This window comes from Fusarium pseudograminearum, chromosome 2 (assembly GCF_000303195.2).
Source record: "Fusarium pseudograminearum CS3096 chromosome 2, whole genome shotgun sequence".
In the NCBI taxonomy this organism is placed as follows: domain Eukaryota; kingdom Fungi; phylum Ascomycota; class Sordariomycetes; order Hypocreales; family Nectriaceae; genus Fusarium; species Fusarium pseudograminearum.
This window is the reverse complement of record NC_031952.1, coordinates 7,137,513-7,153,177: the sequence shown is the minus strand read 5'-3', so window position 1 is coordinate 7,153,177 and position 15,665 is coordinate 7,137,513. Positions and strand designations below refer to the sequence as shown.

General features: G+C 48.3%; 8 protein-coding genes across 8 annotated transcripts; 3 read left to right on the top strand and 5 right to left on the bottom strand.

The window, feature by feature from the left end:
* Positions 1-26: 26 nt before the first annotated feature.
* Positions 27-1,652, bottom strand: FPSE_12130 (uncharacterized protein; the record flags this gene model as incomplete). The annotated part of the gene is made up of 3 exons (XM_009265247.1): positions 27-840; positions 888-1,430; positions 1,582-1,652. 3 exons carry the CDS (start codon positions 1,650-1,652, stop codon positions 27-29), a joined length of 1,428 nt encoding a protein of 475 aa, XP_009263522.1.
* A 527-nt stretch (positions 1,653-2,179) lies between these two features.
* FPSE_12129 (uncharacterized protein) lies at positions 2,180-3,338 on the top strand (the record flags this gene model as incomplete). The annotated part of the gene is made up of 4 exons (XM_009265246.1): positions 2,180-2,341; positions 2,393-2,445; positions 2,507-2,739; positions 2,800-3,338. The coding sequence occupies 4 exons, from the start codon at positions 2,180-2,182 to the stop codon at positions 3,336-3,338; spliced, it is 987 nt and encodes a 328-aa protein (XP_009263521.1).
* A 250-nt stretch (positions 3,339-3,588) lies between these two features.
* On the bottom strand, positions 3,589-4,512 carry FPSE_12128 (uncharacterized protein; the record flags this gene model as incomplete). The annotated part of the gene is made up of 1 exon (XM_009265245.1): positions 3,589-4,512. One exon carries the CDS (start codon positions 4,510-4,512, stop codon positions 3,589-3,591), a length of 924 nt encoding a protein of 307 aa, XP_009263520.1.
* A 503-nt stretch (positions 4,513-5,015) lies between these two features.
* Positions 5,016-5,895, bottom strand: FPSE_12127 (uncharacterized protein; the record flags this gene model as incomplete). Its single annotated transcript, XM_009265244.1, has 3 exons — positions 5,016-5,512; positions 5,562-5,707; positions 5,762-5,895. The coding sequence occupies 3 exons, from the start codon at positions 5,893-5,895 to the stop codon at positions 5,016-5,018; spliced, it is 777 nt and encodes a 258-aa protein (XP_009263519.1).
* A 593-nt stretch (positions 5,896-6,488) lies between these two features.
* Positions 6,489-7,357, bottom strand: FPSE_12126 (uncharacterized protein; the record flags this gene model as incomplete). The annotated part of the gene is made up of 2 exons (XM_009265243.1): positions 6,489-7,103; positions 7,154-7,357. The coding sequence occupies 2 exons, from the start codon at positions 7,355-7,357 to the stop codon at positions 6,489-6,491; spliced, it is 819 nt and encodes a 272-aa protein (XP_009263518.1).
* Positions 7,358-8,690: 1,333 nt separating this feature from the next.
* FPSE_12125 (uncharacterized protein) lies at positions 8,691-9,332 on the top strand (the record flags this gene model as incomplete). Its single annotated transcript, XM_009265242.1, has 1 exon — positions 8,691-9,332. One exon carries the CDS (start codon positions 8,691-8,693, stop codon positions 9,330-9,332), a length of 642 nt encoding a protein of 213 aa, XP_009263517.1.
* A 570-nt stretch (positions 9,333-9,902) lies between these two features.
* On the bottom strand, positions 9,903-11,227 carry FPSE_12124 (uncharacterized protein; the record flags this gene model as incomplete). The annotated part of the gene is made up of 4 exons (XM_009265241.1): positions 9,903-10,494; positions 10,549-10,614; positions 10,675-10,964; positions 11,027-11,227. The coding sequence occupies 4 exons, from the start codon at positions 11,225-11,227 to the stop codon at positions 9,903-9,905; spliced, it is 1,149 nt and encodes a 382-aa protein (XP_009263516.1).
* A 3,174-nt stretch (positions 11,228-14,401) lies between these two features.
* Positions 14,402-15,246, top strand: FPSE_12123 (uncharacterized protein; the record flags this gene model as incomplete). Its single annotated transcript, XM_009265240.1, has 2 exons — positions 14,402-14,992; positions 15,052-15,246. 2 exons carry the CDS (start codon positions 14,402-14,404, stop codon positions 15,244-15,246), a joined length of 786 nt encoding a protein of 261 aa, XP_009263515.1.
* Between the last annotated feature and the right edge of the window lie 419 nt (positions 15,247-15,665).

Below are 15,665 nucleotides of genomic sequence, written 5' to 3'. Positions count from 1 at the left end.
CTCTTTGCCAATCATGTCCTAGTGATCTAAGCGTTCACACCCATGGCATAAACTCCACTATCCACGATGCCAGCCTGGAGGCGTGACAATCGTTCTCGGGTATCAGCAATCTGTCCGGCCTGCGCAACAATAGCACTTCCTGTGTCTCTTAGAGCCAACAGCACCTCGTTCAGCTGATCCTGCACAACTACGCTGCCGGCGCTGCGATCACGCAGAGCCCGAATCTGTTCATAAAGACCGTTTTCGACTCCAGGCATATCTCTTTCAATATCTCCACGGTACTCATCCAGACGTGCCTTGTATTTTTCGATATCGTCGCAGATGCGGTTGAAGTATGTGATCAGATCCTGGGCATCAGCATGTGTTGACGCAGCATCGGCGCCGTTGGTATCGGCAGCAGGTGCTTGGCTAGCGAAGAGACCAGTCTGGTGGTAGTGCGTAGGAAGCTTGAGGTTGTCGGCGCCTCGGAAACATAGTCGAGCGTCGGCAGCGTTCTTTCGGGTCTGATCTTGAAGGGCCTTGACGGTCTGAATATCGTTGTTGAGAGCGACTTGAACGGTACGGAACTTGGACTCGACGAACTTAACGTCGTGACCGAGCTGTTCGATATCCTTTTCGTGTTGAGGCATGAATTCACCAATCTCGTCTCGCATCTTGATAACTCGTTGGATACCCTTGTCCAGAAGCGCAATTTCGTCTTGTACGGGCTTGGCAAGATCGTCGAATCGGCTGCGTGGGCGGATGCTGTCATAGTTAATCTGAACGGCTGAGACTTGGTTCGTGGATTGGCCTAGTGTGTTGTTCTGCTGTTGCTGCTGCTGCTGGGGCTGAGCTTGGCCACTGTAAAAAGTTAGCGTCGTCAACGCAGAGAGTTTGAGGAAGTTTACAAGAGACCAGTCGCCGGGGTAGCAGGCTTTGCTTGAGACTGGCCGAAAAGACCAGTTCCTGTGTTGCTCTGGGTGTTTGTTGCTGCGGCCTGTCCAAAGAGACCTGTGCCTGTTTGTTGAGGCTGCTGCTGGGTTTGGTTCTGCTGAGTCGATTGACCAAAGAGTCCAGTACCGGTAGTTGCTGACTGTTGAGTGCTTCCTATTCCCCAGTGAGCTCCTTGCATTGGCGCGCCAGTTGGTTGCTGACCTTGTTGTTGGGTGTTATTCGCGGCTGCGCTGCCAAAGAGTCCTGTACCGGTGCTCTGCGTCTGCTGAGTGTTTGTAGCGCCTGCATTTCCAAAGAGACCACCGCCAGATGCGGGCGCAGGTGTGGTTCCTGTTGTCGATTGACCAAAAAGACCTCCCGGCTTTTGTGCGGCGGCGCCGAAGAGAGACATGTTGCCTGCTGCGGGTTGCGCTGTTGTCGTAGTGTTGGTAGGAGTGGCAGAGGCAGATGACCCAAAGAGACTTCCGGCAGCTGAAGGCTTAGAGGCGGTATTTCCGCTGTTTGATAATGCGCCGGTTAGCAAGAGGGAGGATTTGACGAAGTAGGTATGTTGACAAAGCTCGCGCCGAAAAGTAAAGTAGAAAGTTGAGTGGGTATTATTGGTGATGAATGATTGATTGTTTTGTTAGAGTCGGGTGTGGAGCTTACAAGGCGTTAGCAGCACCGGTGTTGATGCTTAAACCACCAGCAGGACCGCTTGCTGATCGGATCAATGACATACTCAGGGCAAAAAAATACAGCACTTCGATTGAATGCGACAGTGGCTTTAAAGTCAAATTCCTGCAGCTTGACCGTGTTTTGACACGGCGCGACACGATTAAAAAGTCTCCAAGCTGTTTGGAGAAGCCTGCGCTTGGACCAATTAGGCTCTCGGTCAGTCTCGGTGGACCTACTGGGTAGCAGAAAAGTTAACCTTCTAAGACTTAGGGTACAAAAATAAATGGCCTAAAGGATATAATCTTAGTAGCATAAGATGACTTACCAATTTCGTCTCTTATGCTCTTAGCGGCCCATTTTTTTTTGATACCCCGAGGTGAGCGTCGCTGAGCAGCTGCAGTAGTACAGGTCAATCAATCCATCAGCTGTCCGGAGAAATGTCGGCGCCGAATACTTACCTAGTTTAGAGGTAGCTATTGCACTGTTAGAGCTTGAGCTTGACGTCTTTGTACATACACATTGATTTTCTTGGTTTCCAGCTCAATTCAAATCCTACGCGACCCAATTTCTTTTCATCACAATCGCCAACATGGATATCGACGAAGATGATGATCTCTACCAGCCCGAAGAGCCCAAGCTCGAAAGCGCACCTATCGAGGATAACAAACCCAAGACAGACGACTTAGAGGAAGGTGAAGAAGAGGACGAGGGCGCGGCCATGGACGAGGACGACGATGACGATGATGACTCTGTAAGATGTCCGCGACACGTCTTGATAGCACCAACTGACACTAAATTGTAGGATATCGATATTATCACAGAGCGCAAAGACGGCACGAAACCAGCTCCTCCACAGTACGCGATTCCTGAATATGCCGACGATATAGAGAGTGCTAACGGGTATTTTCTTCGCTAGACAGTCCAAATATAGCGATATTCGAAATATTCCCCAAAGAACGGCTTCAAACGATATGCCAGCACAACCAGCACCGGTGAAGAAGGAATCAGAATCACGGGCTTCAGTCAATGTTGCTGCACCCAGCGCTGATAAAACTTCGGCCGCGGCCTCGAAATCGACGATCGATGTGAACGTAAACCCTATCCATCCTGGTACAGGAAAGCCTATCACTCAAGTCAACATTGATGAAGGTTAGTAGAACTTGACTTGGCCGAGCATCTGTGTTCTAAGACTAACACGACCATATCAAGACCTTCCAGAGAACGACAAGCCATGGCGGAAACCCGGTACGGATATTAGCGACTATTTCAACTACGGCTTCGACGAATTCACATGGGCGCTCTACGCCTCAAAGCAGGATACTGTTAGAGGCGAGTTTGGAGCAGATGTCTTCGCACAGAACAACAAGAAGATGATGGAAGACTTCAACATGATGATGATGGGTGGCATGGGTATGCCAGGTGGCGGCAACTCGGGAGGCCAGCAAGCGGGCATGTCTGGCGGCATGGATGGTATGCCTCCTGAGATGCAAGCAATGATGCAGCAGATGATGGCCTCGGGCATGGACCCAAGCCAAATGGACCCCAGTCAGATGAACGCCATGTTCTCCGGCATGCAAAATGCTGGAGGAGCAGGTGGCCAGGGCGCACAGGGCGGCCAAGGTGGCAATTTTGGCGGCGGCTTTGGTAACAACCAGGGCGGTTTTGGATACGATCAAAACATGTCTGGAGGAGGCGGCGGTGGTGGCCGAGGCGGATTTGGAGGTCGCGGACGCCGTGGGCGATGGTAGAGCTTCTCAACAAAGGTACAAGCGTACTGAGGGATTCTAGCCATCTATGTTTACATTATGGAAACAGGACTTTGTCAATTTGATAATGGGAAGAACATGGCGTTGGGGCATTTTCGCCGTTAGGCATGGGAACAAGATAGATCGGCTCACTTAAAGGGCTGCTACTCAGATGAGAATTTTTATCGAGAGGTAAATCTGCATCTTTACCCTATTCTGCACTTGCAAAAATCACACCCAGACTGAACGATCACTAGTGCAGGTTCACCTGTACAATCTTTGCTGGCTCTGTCTCCCCATCCACGGGCATCGCATTGGCTCCCGACGTAGCAATGTACAGAATCTTCTCGTCCTCACTCAGCACACACGCTGTTGCGCCCGCAAGTATAAGGGTTTTTTCGTCACCAGCTACTTTGACTGCTGCTCCGCCAGCGGCCGGGATCTGTGCAACTGTGTTGGATATGTTGGTGCACAAGTAAATGTTTCCGTCGCGGGTCACGGCAAAATCGTCGCCAACGACCCCTGATGCAAGTGTCTCCACGGGACCTGCGGCTTGCAGTTGTTGCGTAACCGGTACACGATACATGGAAAAGCGAGTTGTGGTAGTGTAGTAGATGTAAGTTTGCTTTGAGGTACGATGGACTTTGATCCCGTTGATGCCGACTTGGAAGGGAGCGTCGGCTGGGATTGTCATGGTCTCGTCTTCCCACGCAACATTGTATGACCCCGTTTCAACGTCAAGTTTGTATACCTTCCCGTTGAGACAGTCTGTGACTAGAACAGTATTGTCATCCCACGTTGCAATGCCGTTGATCATACTGATCACGGGCATGTCTGCAACCTTTGTCACTTTGGGTTGTTCTGTCGTAAGGTCTGCAAGCCAGATACTCCAAGATCCAGGCTCAGGCTTCGCAACCCCAAGCAGGTGAAAAGAGCCCGCACCGATGGCAAAGACATCGGGCTTGAGAGAACAGATGCCAGTGAGTGCTTGATTGGGGATCTCTTCAGGGAGAGGAACACGCAGAACTTGGAAGCCAGACGATGTCTCTGGATCAACAGCCCAGACTTCGGGAACATCAAGACGAGTTGCCAAGATAGTTCCGTTGGACTTTATAACGATGTTCTCGAACCATGTTGGTTGAGTAGTAAGCTGGAACAGAGTCTTGGTAGAGGCCATTGTTTTGAAGTTGATCGATTTAGGAGTACACATGTTCGTCCATCTTGACCTGGGAAAATATTTTATATATTGGCCAATTCGGTTGTTAATCATGCTTTTGGCATATCTCAGCTTACCACATCTTGAGTGTGCGTAATCTCCTTAGCCTGTGGTAAGACAGTAGCGCTGATGGGAGTGATGGCATTAACCCCAACGAATCGATTTGAACTCTTGCCTTGAGGTTGTAAGCTTAGCCATGCTCTCAGTATTCGGAAAAGTCTAAGTGATAGTGGAAGACTCTTTGCTGACGGCATAAACACCAGATATGTTTCATTGACCCATCATACTATTGGCAGCTTTCATATTGCTATACTACTTTCGTGTAATCTTCTGTACCGTATCTCAATGTTACTTGTGCATGAGTACTTCAAAAATATGACTTGGTGGAAGCCATGAGTAAAGTTGCCGCCTGTTCCTTTGCCCTAGTGAGTGAAGTTCGCAACTACAGCCCGTCTCCAGAATCATCAATAGTAGCGCACCCTCTGAGGGTACTTGAAGTTCTCATCGCACCAGCGTTCAAACTCCTTGCCATCAAACGCAGCTGACCCAGCCTCGTATTTCTTAGTACCATCCTCAAAGACACACGCATATGAGCTTCCATCTGTCACGTTCAAGGCCAGTGCAGCAATGCAGACTTCTTCCTCCTGCTTCTTTCGCAGGGTGGCTTCAAGGCCAGCATACTGACCTTTGAGGTCAAACTGGAAGCGATCGTCTCGGTATTGAGCAACCCATGCGCAACTGACACCGAGCCAGAGGCCCTTAACCCCAGATACTGTCGCGTGAGCAGTGGTCTGAAGACCGTTGTGGATGATGTCATGAGACAGCTTCCACTTCTCAGTGCCGTCTGCTATGCGAGTGTAGAATGTTCGGTTAGGACCGAAATAGAGGAATAGCGGGCGTTCAACATCGTTTTCAGAGAAGAGGTCGCCAATTTCTTCGTAGTCCTCAAAGTCGCCAGTGCCTTTTACCTCTGTTATTATCTCAAAATATTCATAAGCTGCAAAACTTACTTCGGGCAGCAACTTGTCCTGTCCAGGAACGAGTACATCGGAAGAATCGCTTGTCTGGACCAAGAATAAGATACTCGGAGCTTTTACCTCCATATTCATGGTCAAGGTCGATGTTCGTGGCCTTGGAGGCCAGCTCGTGCACCCGTCTAGTAGAAGAAGATCAGATACGAGCCACGGTGATTTCGCAGTTTTATAATTACCCGTAGCTTCTGATGGGACCACTGAAGAAGTAATGCTCTCCGGCAAGACTGATAACTGGAGGTTCGTGTCTGAAGTCTTCTTGCCGGGTTGGACGACCGATTGCCATCGAACCACAGACTGTGTTGTGAGCCATGTTGTCAAATTGAATGTGAAGCAAGATCAAGAGTGAGTAGTTCTTAAATGAGTAGTTCTTAAATGAAGCAGGAAGAGCGAGAACATTTTCTATAGTCCGTCTTCTCTACTCTTATACTACGCGAGAAGTGATAGTTACCATGATGTTTGTCAAATACTGTCTTCGTCGCTTTTGTTTCATGAGGCTAGCGTTTGACTTGGGACTTGTCACATTGGTAGCACAGGACGTTTGTTTGACCTAGATTAGGCACGGAAGGACCGACTGTTTGCAAACGAGGATGCTCCTCATTTAGTTCACTGTTTGGTCAAACGTAGTCCCAATTGTGTCATTTGTTATTGCTTCTAGGAGCTTAGGAGTCAACATTTCAATCCCTCCTAGGATGTAATCTTTATAGGGTATCAAATATAGTAAGTCTGCTGACGATCTGTAAAACACAGACACCCCATCCTCCGAACCGCTCCCAGTATCATAACGGGGCGTTATCATTAATGTGTACAAATGACAAATCTCCTGGACATTACACGCGCTTTGATGGGTATACGAAATCAACAAACAAAACAGCCCCGTCGTTCCTCTAGAAAAGAATGATCAACCTAGGTAGGAATGAACTTTTGCGAGTCCTTCTGTTGCTGCTCAAATGACTGCGAAAATACTGCCAAGCCGGCGACAATACCAGCAGCCATGAAAAGAATCGAGATGATGGACCAGATGACACCCCAGCACTGAGATGAGCCACCATATCGCTTTGCAAACACGCTGGCGTCAGACTCGTTGACTTTCCGAAGAATCAGATCATCGCAGATATCCCAAATGCTGTAGAGCGAAGACATGACGCCGATGAAGAGAACGACAAAACGCAAGGCCTCGGCGTGTTTGATGAACCAGCAGGCAATGAGAAGTCCAACAGCCAAGAGAACAGTGAGAATGGTGAGCCAATCACGCTTTCCCCACCAGAGGGTTAGGAGGAAGCAGACGCCAAGAACAATGCTGGCTACTTTGCTGGCAACGATGTTGAAGCCGCAGAAGGTGAGCAGAGCACCGATGATGGATGAGCCTAGATAGCCAGCAGGTAGAACAATAGCGCTTGCGCCACCGATATGGTGAGTTACTCCGCCTTCGTTGGGGTCAAGACTGATAGACTTGACGCGGCCTCCGGTGAAAAGGACGGTAATGGCGTGACCAAACTCGTGAAAGGCAATGACCAGCATCTGCAAGCAGTCAGTACCTCGTGCTTTTCTTTTGTGTTCGTTTGACATACCTTGAATGGCCAGAGGACCATGCGGACATAAGGAACGTTCCACAGAATAGCAATAACGACGACATAGACACCGATGATACCCAAAGTGACTTGCTGTGTGTGGTTTGGGTTCTGGAGATCGCGTCTGGCTAAGGCATTGATACCCCTTTTAGCTGCGTATTCGACAGCAGCGCTGTAGGTATCTGAGTGCGAAGCAGGCGCCATGATGGGTTGTTTTGCTCTCGAATTGGGTTTGACGTTCAGAGGCTAACTGAGTATTGTAGTGGGAAGTGACTGTTTACCAGGGTTACCAAGCCAACAAACGAAAGAAGTGACTCGAGGTACGATTATGCGAAAAAGAGAGAACGATGGTGTTGCGCTGGTTGAAAAGCGTGAACCTTGGTATTTGTTTATCTAAAAATCTTGATCTTCCATTGTCCAAGTTTGCACTGGCATTGGCATTTTAGACGCCTCGTAAGCAGCCTCCTCTAGAATTGTCTTGGCTCGAATCCAATTCCTGGAAGTTGACGCGGCATTCCGAGGCGGAGCTGAAACAACGACCCAGCGCCTCGCTGTAGAATGTGGCTGAGTAATACTCTATTGGTTGGTATTAATAGGGACGGGGTTGACATGACCAGAAGAGCTTTCTGTCAGTCAAACTGGTGAAAGAATTATTGAGCCAGCTATCACCAAGACTGGCCGATGGTTTGTCCCCATTATTTCTAACGCCCATGACTCAGCAGCCTGGCTTTCTGTAACCCTCCAGCCATAGCACTTTTCCCCTGTAAATCACCCTTAAACTTAGCGCCTACGTCATTGCTTCCTTCAACGCTCACCAGCTTTGGCTTGGTAGAGGATGATCATAGTTGATTAAAGCCGGCATATAAAAACCTTGTTATTGATTGGAATATTTTTGATTGAATACCGGCAGTTGCTCTACCTTATATTCCCACTAGCGACCTAAGGCTGGACCCTTCAAACAGGTAGCAAGCAACATGTCGCTCAACTTGGTGATAATGTTCCTGAGCATCAGGCACATTTTATCCCATCAAGCTGTTTGTTCGTGGTTTACCTTGTTACACACAAACAACTAGGTACTCGATACTCTGTTTGATGTACCGTCCGTGCGAGTGCCCGTTTACCTGAGATGGCCTTGCTATTCAGCCCGTTCTTCTTCTACAAACGCTCTATCATGGGTAATAATGGTCATCACAGCACGGGCTGATCAACGCTGGCGTTTGTCAACCCATTGCTTCACAACATACCTCTCGTCTTCACTTATCACAGCAGTAGAGAAACATGATAAAACCACAAAATCCTCCTTCAGACCGCCCCATCCATCATCGCCAACTATCCCAGTTCTGTGGGCCCAGATACCGAACCAACAACCAGGATTTGCGCAAAAAATCGCGTTCTCATGCCATGATATAGTACCACAACGGACACTAAAAAAACAGGAACACGCTGTATTAAAAGGATGATGGATTCCGCACCACAGATCCCACCCATCCCTTCCTCGCCAACCTTCCAGACGACACAGAGCGCTCTTGATACCGTCATGGCGGCTGATTTCGAAAAGCAGAGTTACTGGCACGAGCGCTTCGCGTCCGAAAAGGCCTTTGAATGGCTCCTCCCATCCGCCGAGTTCACCTCTATCATCGAGCCCGCTCTTGACCGGCTTGACCCGGACACGGCCCGTATCCTCCACATCGGCTTCGGCACAAGCGACCTTCAAAATCACTTCCGTGCCCGGGGCTTCCGTCATGTTTTAAACGTCGACTACGAGCCACTTGCCATTGAGCGTGGCCGCGATCTCGAAAAGAAGGCTTTTGGAGATGTTCAGATGCGTTACGCTGTTCAAGACGCCACTCAGCTGGACCTGAGCGAAAAGTTTGATCTTGTCGTTGATAAAAGCACTGTCGACGCCATCTCATGCGGCGGCGTAACGGCGCTGCGCCGCATGGTTGCTGGTGTCAGACGCTGTCTTGCAGATGATGGTATTTGGGTATCATTAAGCTTCTCGGCCTACCGCTTCAATCTTCATGATTTACCTTTCGACATTGAAGTACTTGCCAAAATCCTCACCCCAAAACTATCACCGAATGATCCAGACATTTATCACTGGTGCTACCTTTTGCGACCAAAACACGACACACCCTTTGGCTCGCCGTATTGTTCAGATGACAATACTCTCGAATAAGGCTAAAAAGGCGCTGGAGGGTAGAGTAGCGTCCGGGTGATTAACAACGATAGATGGATGCGGCAGAGCGGGAACCTCATCCTTCCTTCGTTCTAGCGCGTCGCGGCTGGATGGTCCACCTTGAAGGAATCACCCAGCATAAACATGACAACCTCAAAAGATTGGCCACAGCGCTATCACATTTGGGTCTGTGTCCCGATCTATCAATTTTCAATGTCTCAGAACATTTATGAGCAATATGACTGGACCTTGATACAAGCTACGTTGGAGGACTTACAAACAAGGGTATATGAGCTATTTGATGATTTATACAACGTTTTTTTAAAAAAAAAGAGGTTGCCTGGTATATGAGCTATCTTTTTGCAACATAATGTAATTTTCACAACGCAAAAATGGAACAAATGAGTTGTTTATCTCATGTCATTATCATGCTAATACAGCATTATTCTATGCAAATGTCTTCTCTTTTTGTAGAGATCGTAACTCGTAATATTCTTTTTTTAAAAGCCGTGATCAACTCTCGCCCGAGTACCATTAACGCCAACCCATGCCAAAATTCATCATGCCTCGTTAGTTTAAAGGCCAAGACTTAGGCTGTGGTCTTTGAGGCCATGTGTCCATCTCCAGGGATGACACTCCGCTGTCCGTACTCTTCTGTCGAGTCGTATTGTTGTGATAGCCTCCCTCAACATCAATATCATCATCATCTAACCTCACTCCTTTCGACCCTTTTTGGAGGCTATTGCTCCAATTTCGAGAATTCTTCTTGGGGCTGGTGATAACAGTAACGACTCCAGGGGCGGTACCGGGAGGATAAACGTTCGACTGAGTGTTGTTGTAGTAACTGCTGGACTTTGATCGAAACATGTTTCTGAACAGGGGTCGAAGGGCCGGAACGCTTCCACAAATGACACCCAGGTTTGCTTCGACAGCGGTCCAGATCCAAAGGTGAAACCCCTCCCAAGTAACATCGTACGTTTCGTCGGTGACCCAATGAGTGTAGTAGGCGCGCATAGAGGCGGCAAAGACAACAACCAGACCTAGCGAGAAGACGACGATGAGGGCGATGCGTTGTGACAGAGGGAGTTTGAGTTGAAAGAGTGTCTGCAGGGGCAGAGCGCAGACGAGAAGATCGGTCAAGACTGTGGTGATTGCTTGGCTCCTGTACATGAATGAGATTAGTCAAGTCCGAAAGAGATACTGGTAGTATACTTACAGCACACCAGGGCCTTCTGGATGGCAACTGTCACCTCCTGTCAAAGCCCAGTAGGCAGAGGTAGGTCTGTATCGGATTAGTACAAGAGTTTAGGGGCTGCAAGGATGTGCATGTGTGTCGACTTACCGGCATTGTGTCCATAGTACGATCAGGAAAGCAAATATAAGTGAGGTGACAATAACGATTGAGACATAGGTCAAACGTCGAAGCCATGAGTGAGCAGGGGCAATGCGCAGATACGAGACAAGGATTGAGTTCTTTGCCAATCCTGACGAGAACAGGAAGAGTGTCTGGGCAGCAAGCGAGACTTTACGGCCTGTTTCGGCTTGCGTCTTTGTGAGGTCCCAAACGTGGATGTTCCAGCCGTACAGCTGGGCTGCGAGAATCACACAGACAGTGACTCCAATGCCAAAAATCTTGAGTCCGTCAGCATTGTGATAGATGTTGGCACATGCAGCCGAGGCAAGGGAGAACTTACCATGGCGGCCAGCATGAGCCAGTCGTCGAGGCCATGTTTGTTGACTTTGAATATCCGGACGTAGAGACGGGCCATGAGGGTGAGGATGGCGACGGACATGATGCTGATCTCGACGATGAGTAGTGCAGGTCCACGATGTTCTGGGTTGACATGATTCGGCTTTGGCCATGTAGCCACAACCTCGAGTGGTGGATTGCGCATGATGTCGTTTTGTTCAGTAGGTAGTGACGTTTACTACTACTTCTACTGTTACTGTATATGGCTGAGGCAACTCAACTGTCAAAGATCAAGAAACAGAGAGAGGGGCCCGCAAACAGAGGAAAGCGAGAAACAGGAGGATCATCATTATAAGTATGTATGTATCTCTTGTCTGCATTGCAGGAAAAGAGTGGTTCGGCCTCCGTCTCCCCCGTGGTTGGCTTCGAGCCTTGACCCGCCTCCACGCAAATGAAGCCGTAAGAGGCAAGTTGAAGATTTGAAAAGAACTTAGCCGTATCAGGACCCTGCTACTTAGTTTAGTTGCATTATTACCACATCGCGCGACGGCGGGTTCCTGGGTGATGGCTTACACGGGGATGTGGAAGCGCTGAAAGGTTGGGAAGGCCGCCCATCGTATGTGGCACAAGGGTGCCCCCCCAGTCTAGAACGAAAGGGATTTTCTTCTAGCAGTTGCAGAGGCAGACTGATTGGGGGCCCGGGAGTACGGGAGCATGGCCTGTCGGGGGGGCAAACCCACCGATTTCTGACATGGATGGACATGGACAAGGACATGGAGTTGGATGACTCTGCCTATACATACCGGACATACTCTACTGACGAGGTCTAGCTTCCGGGCGGAGCTTTAACGATATGCTAGAGGCCAAGTTGGCTACTGGGCTCCGCAGAGGAGCCGAGGTTGCAGCCCTAGGGTACGTCGATTATCATTGATCGATCAGAAGCGGATGCTCGTGGCTCAGTACCGGGGCCTGTAACTAATGAGCGACCAGAAGCGACTGTCATCTCGCAAAAGCTGTTTAGTAAAAACGGACCGACAGAAATAGACTTGAGCCATCATTGGATGTCGACTTGACAGCTGTCACACCTTAATAGAGCTATTAAGCAACATGGTGAAAAATTCTTATCCTGTCTTGGGTGATTATATGGTGATCTAAGCTGCTGATCAACTTCCCCTCTTTCTCTCTCTTGGCTACAGACATTTTCTCAATCCTTTTCATTCTTCATTCACTCTCGTCTTCACATGTTCACCTGAAAAAAATACACTCCAACAAACTATCCAACGCCATGGATTCCCTCTTACAGTATGAATATACACAATAGGCAGGTGGGCGCATGAAAGAGGGAGGTTCCAGGGTGAGGTTGACGCCACTGCATGACATTTTAGTACGTACAGTACCCAACTTACAGCACTCTGCCCGCCGTCAAGGGTGCATCTGTCAGGGGTAATGGGAAAAAACGTGTGAGAGAGACATTAGCGACTGTCTAATAATTCGCTCGGACCCTAAACCGTTGCAAGTCCCATAGTCGGCCAATTACCAGTTGGCCGCGACCACCTTCATCAATCGGATATACAGACTGAAATGGAAGTTCCCTGCATTTCGTATATACAGAGATTTCGTAAATATTATTAAATCCTATCGATAGTCTCAGGTGGGAACCAGACAAGCGTGTGTCTCAAAAAGCAATATAACTACCAAACATGTTTGTAATCGACGTTTCGGGATGACATCGTTTCGCAATTTATCTCAAACGATTATCGCTTTAGCCTTATCGGGAAGCTGGTCGCGAGCATGCATCAAATTTCTAGATAGAGTTTCAATAAAAATATCTACACCTGACCTAAAACTGCTACTATGTACTGACTTGCCCTACCGTATATGAGTGACATTCAAATCATTTACCCACAACTCGATGGTTGAAGATCCAAATACAGGCATGCAAGTCAATACCCCATTGCAGCTAGAAGTGATCTTCTGGTCTACTATATGATGGCTGATCTCAATATAAATACTAACCTGAAGCGGATATATCGGCATTGCTTTGAAGCACTGATACTGCTAGTTCAGCTTGCAGTTTCTACCATAGTGCACAGCTATTTTGATCAAGTAGTTACAGACTATCATCGTCAACTACCGGAGGAATGCTCCATCTGGAAGAGTGCCGGCGAAGAGCGATGATCCGCTTCCGGGATCCTCATCAATCTCGGCACGAACGAACCGCAACCGGGCGGTCCACAAAGCAAGCACCGTTGACCCGGCACCTGTGGATTTTCCAATTGAGGATGAACCCTTGAACCGCGAAAGAGTTCCCCGAGTGTTTCGAATCGGAAGTTCGTGGGTCTAGAGTATGCCATCTCGTACTCAAGAAAAGAAAGAAAATGCAACAGTATTGACTTCTGACTTCTGCAGAGTGTTATCACTAAGAAGAAAACTCGAATATACCGCCGAGAAGGAACAAGTCTTGGGTAAGGAACTATGCGACTCTATCCCAAAGAGGTTTGCTATCTGCTTTCACACGAAGGAACCTACGATACCTACGATGGTGGCTTGCCGATGACCGTGCCTGGCGATGCGGCCCAATCATATAACATGGTTAAGACCTCCAACGTGGCCAGCAAAGATTCAGCTCTATGACCCTGGTCTGATTTATTGACCCAATAGATAGAACATGTTTGTGATATGATGATGTGTGCTGCAGTGACGAACTACCCAATATAGAAACCTTCAGCCGAGCTTTAAAGTACAAGAAACAACAGTAAAAGGGTTTATCTAAAATGACACGAGCCGACTTGCAGACTTTGTCTCTTGTACCCTCGACAACCAATCTCATAACGATCCAAGATACATATATCTAGTCTTTTAGTATACGGTCTATATGTATAGTATCTTAACCAAACGTACCTAGTTCTCATGATGTGATATTTATTACAGAGTTACACGGAATTATCAAGTTAAGCTTTAACCCCGCCTGTCTCCACCCTGTCCCGGGCCGTCCGGCTCGAATAACCTCCGAGAGGTGGTTAGTAGACAACATAGCAATCTGTATTGACTGCAAATGGGTTGCAGGGATACAGGGGGTTAGAAATGTAGAGTAATAAGAAACCATGAGCAGACTCTACCAAAAGTTATTCAAGAGGTCAATATCTTGGATCATGGGCTGAGGTGAGAGGCGGGCTCAGGAAGGAAGGATCGACCCCACTCCTCCGCATCTGAACGCCGAATGATGTGAGGTTAGTAAGTGAGGAGAGTCTCATTGACACCTTCCATGACTCTCTTCCCTCGTAGGTATCTATCGAAACAGGTACCTATCTCAATCAATCATCCTCTCTCATACTTTCCCGTTCTTACATCAACTGAAACATTTTCACCAACTCTCACAATGTCTCAACCTGATCCGAAGCGCGTCAAGACCGATGACGAAGCTCCCTACGAGCTCATCTACTGGCCCACCATCCCCGGCCGCGGGGAATTCGTCCGCCTCGTCTTTGAAGAAGCCGGCGTCCCCTACAAAGACATTGCGCAGAACCAAGAGGAGGGCTTCAACGCCGTCAAGAAACTCACTGCCACCGATAACATTGGCGATAACCACAACCCGCCTGCTCTAGCTCCTCCGGCACTCAGGCACGGCGATTTACTCATCTGCCAAACCACAAACATTCTTCTCTACGTCGCACCCAAGGTTGGGTTGGCGCCCAAGGAGGGCAATGGGTTGTACCACCTCAACCAGATTGCTCTGACTATCATGGATGGTCTCGTGAATGAACTCCATGATACTCACCACCCCATCGACGTTAGCGCGTACTACGACGACCAAAAGGAGGAAGCCAAGAAGAGATCTAGTTTCTTTGTCAAGGAACGGATCCCCAAGTACTTCAAGTACATGCAGCGACTGCTCGATGCCAAGACCAGTGGAGAAGGACCATGGTTATACGGCGATAGTCTTACGTACGCAGACCTCGTACTGTTCCAGGTGAGTATCTCGACAAATTGAACAATATCTATACTGGATATTTGCTAATTCGTTTCCAGGCCGTTGATGGTACCAAGTTTGCTTTCCCCAAATCTGTCGAGAAATTGGAAAAGTCTGGCGAATACGATGGTGTTTTCAAAGTATACGAAGCCGTCAAGGAGAGGCCCAACATCAGTAAATATCTTCAAAGCGATAGACGCTATGCCTACTCGGATGGTATTTACCGATACTACCCTGAGCTGCAAGAAGAGTAAAGACGGGATTTTAATTGAAACAGCATTACAGCTCTTGTATGAGGGAGCCCCAGGGTACCAGAAGAACTATCCGCTGGAGCCATAAGAAACGAAACTAGCTAGTCAGCTACTTAGATTAGTCTTCAGGTAATACATTTTTGTACGCTGAAACTCAGAGGCCAACCTTTCTCGTAGCAGCCAACTTCCGTGGATATTTGTATGGAAGGCAGAGATTGAGATTGCTTCAACGACTAACAGGAAATAAACAGCCCAAGAACGAGGCAAATGTGACCTAAAATACCTGAGAAACCCATTTTATCCCAAGACAAGCAGGCGGGTCTTTCGCAACGCCAAAGATTACCTAGACTAACTCCAAAATCCCAGTGTCATGCAAGTTGTCGTAACATTTTCCTATCCTTATACCCAGGTACTCCCCCCCC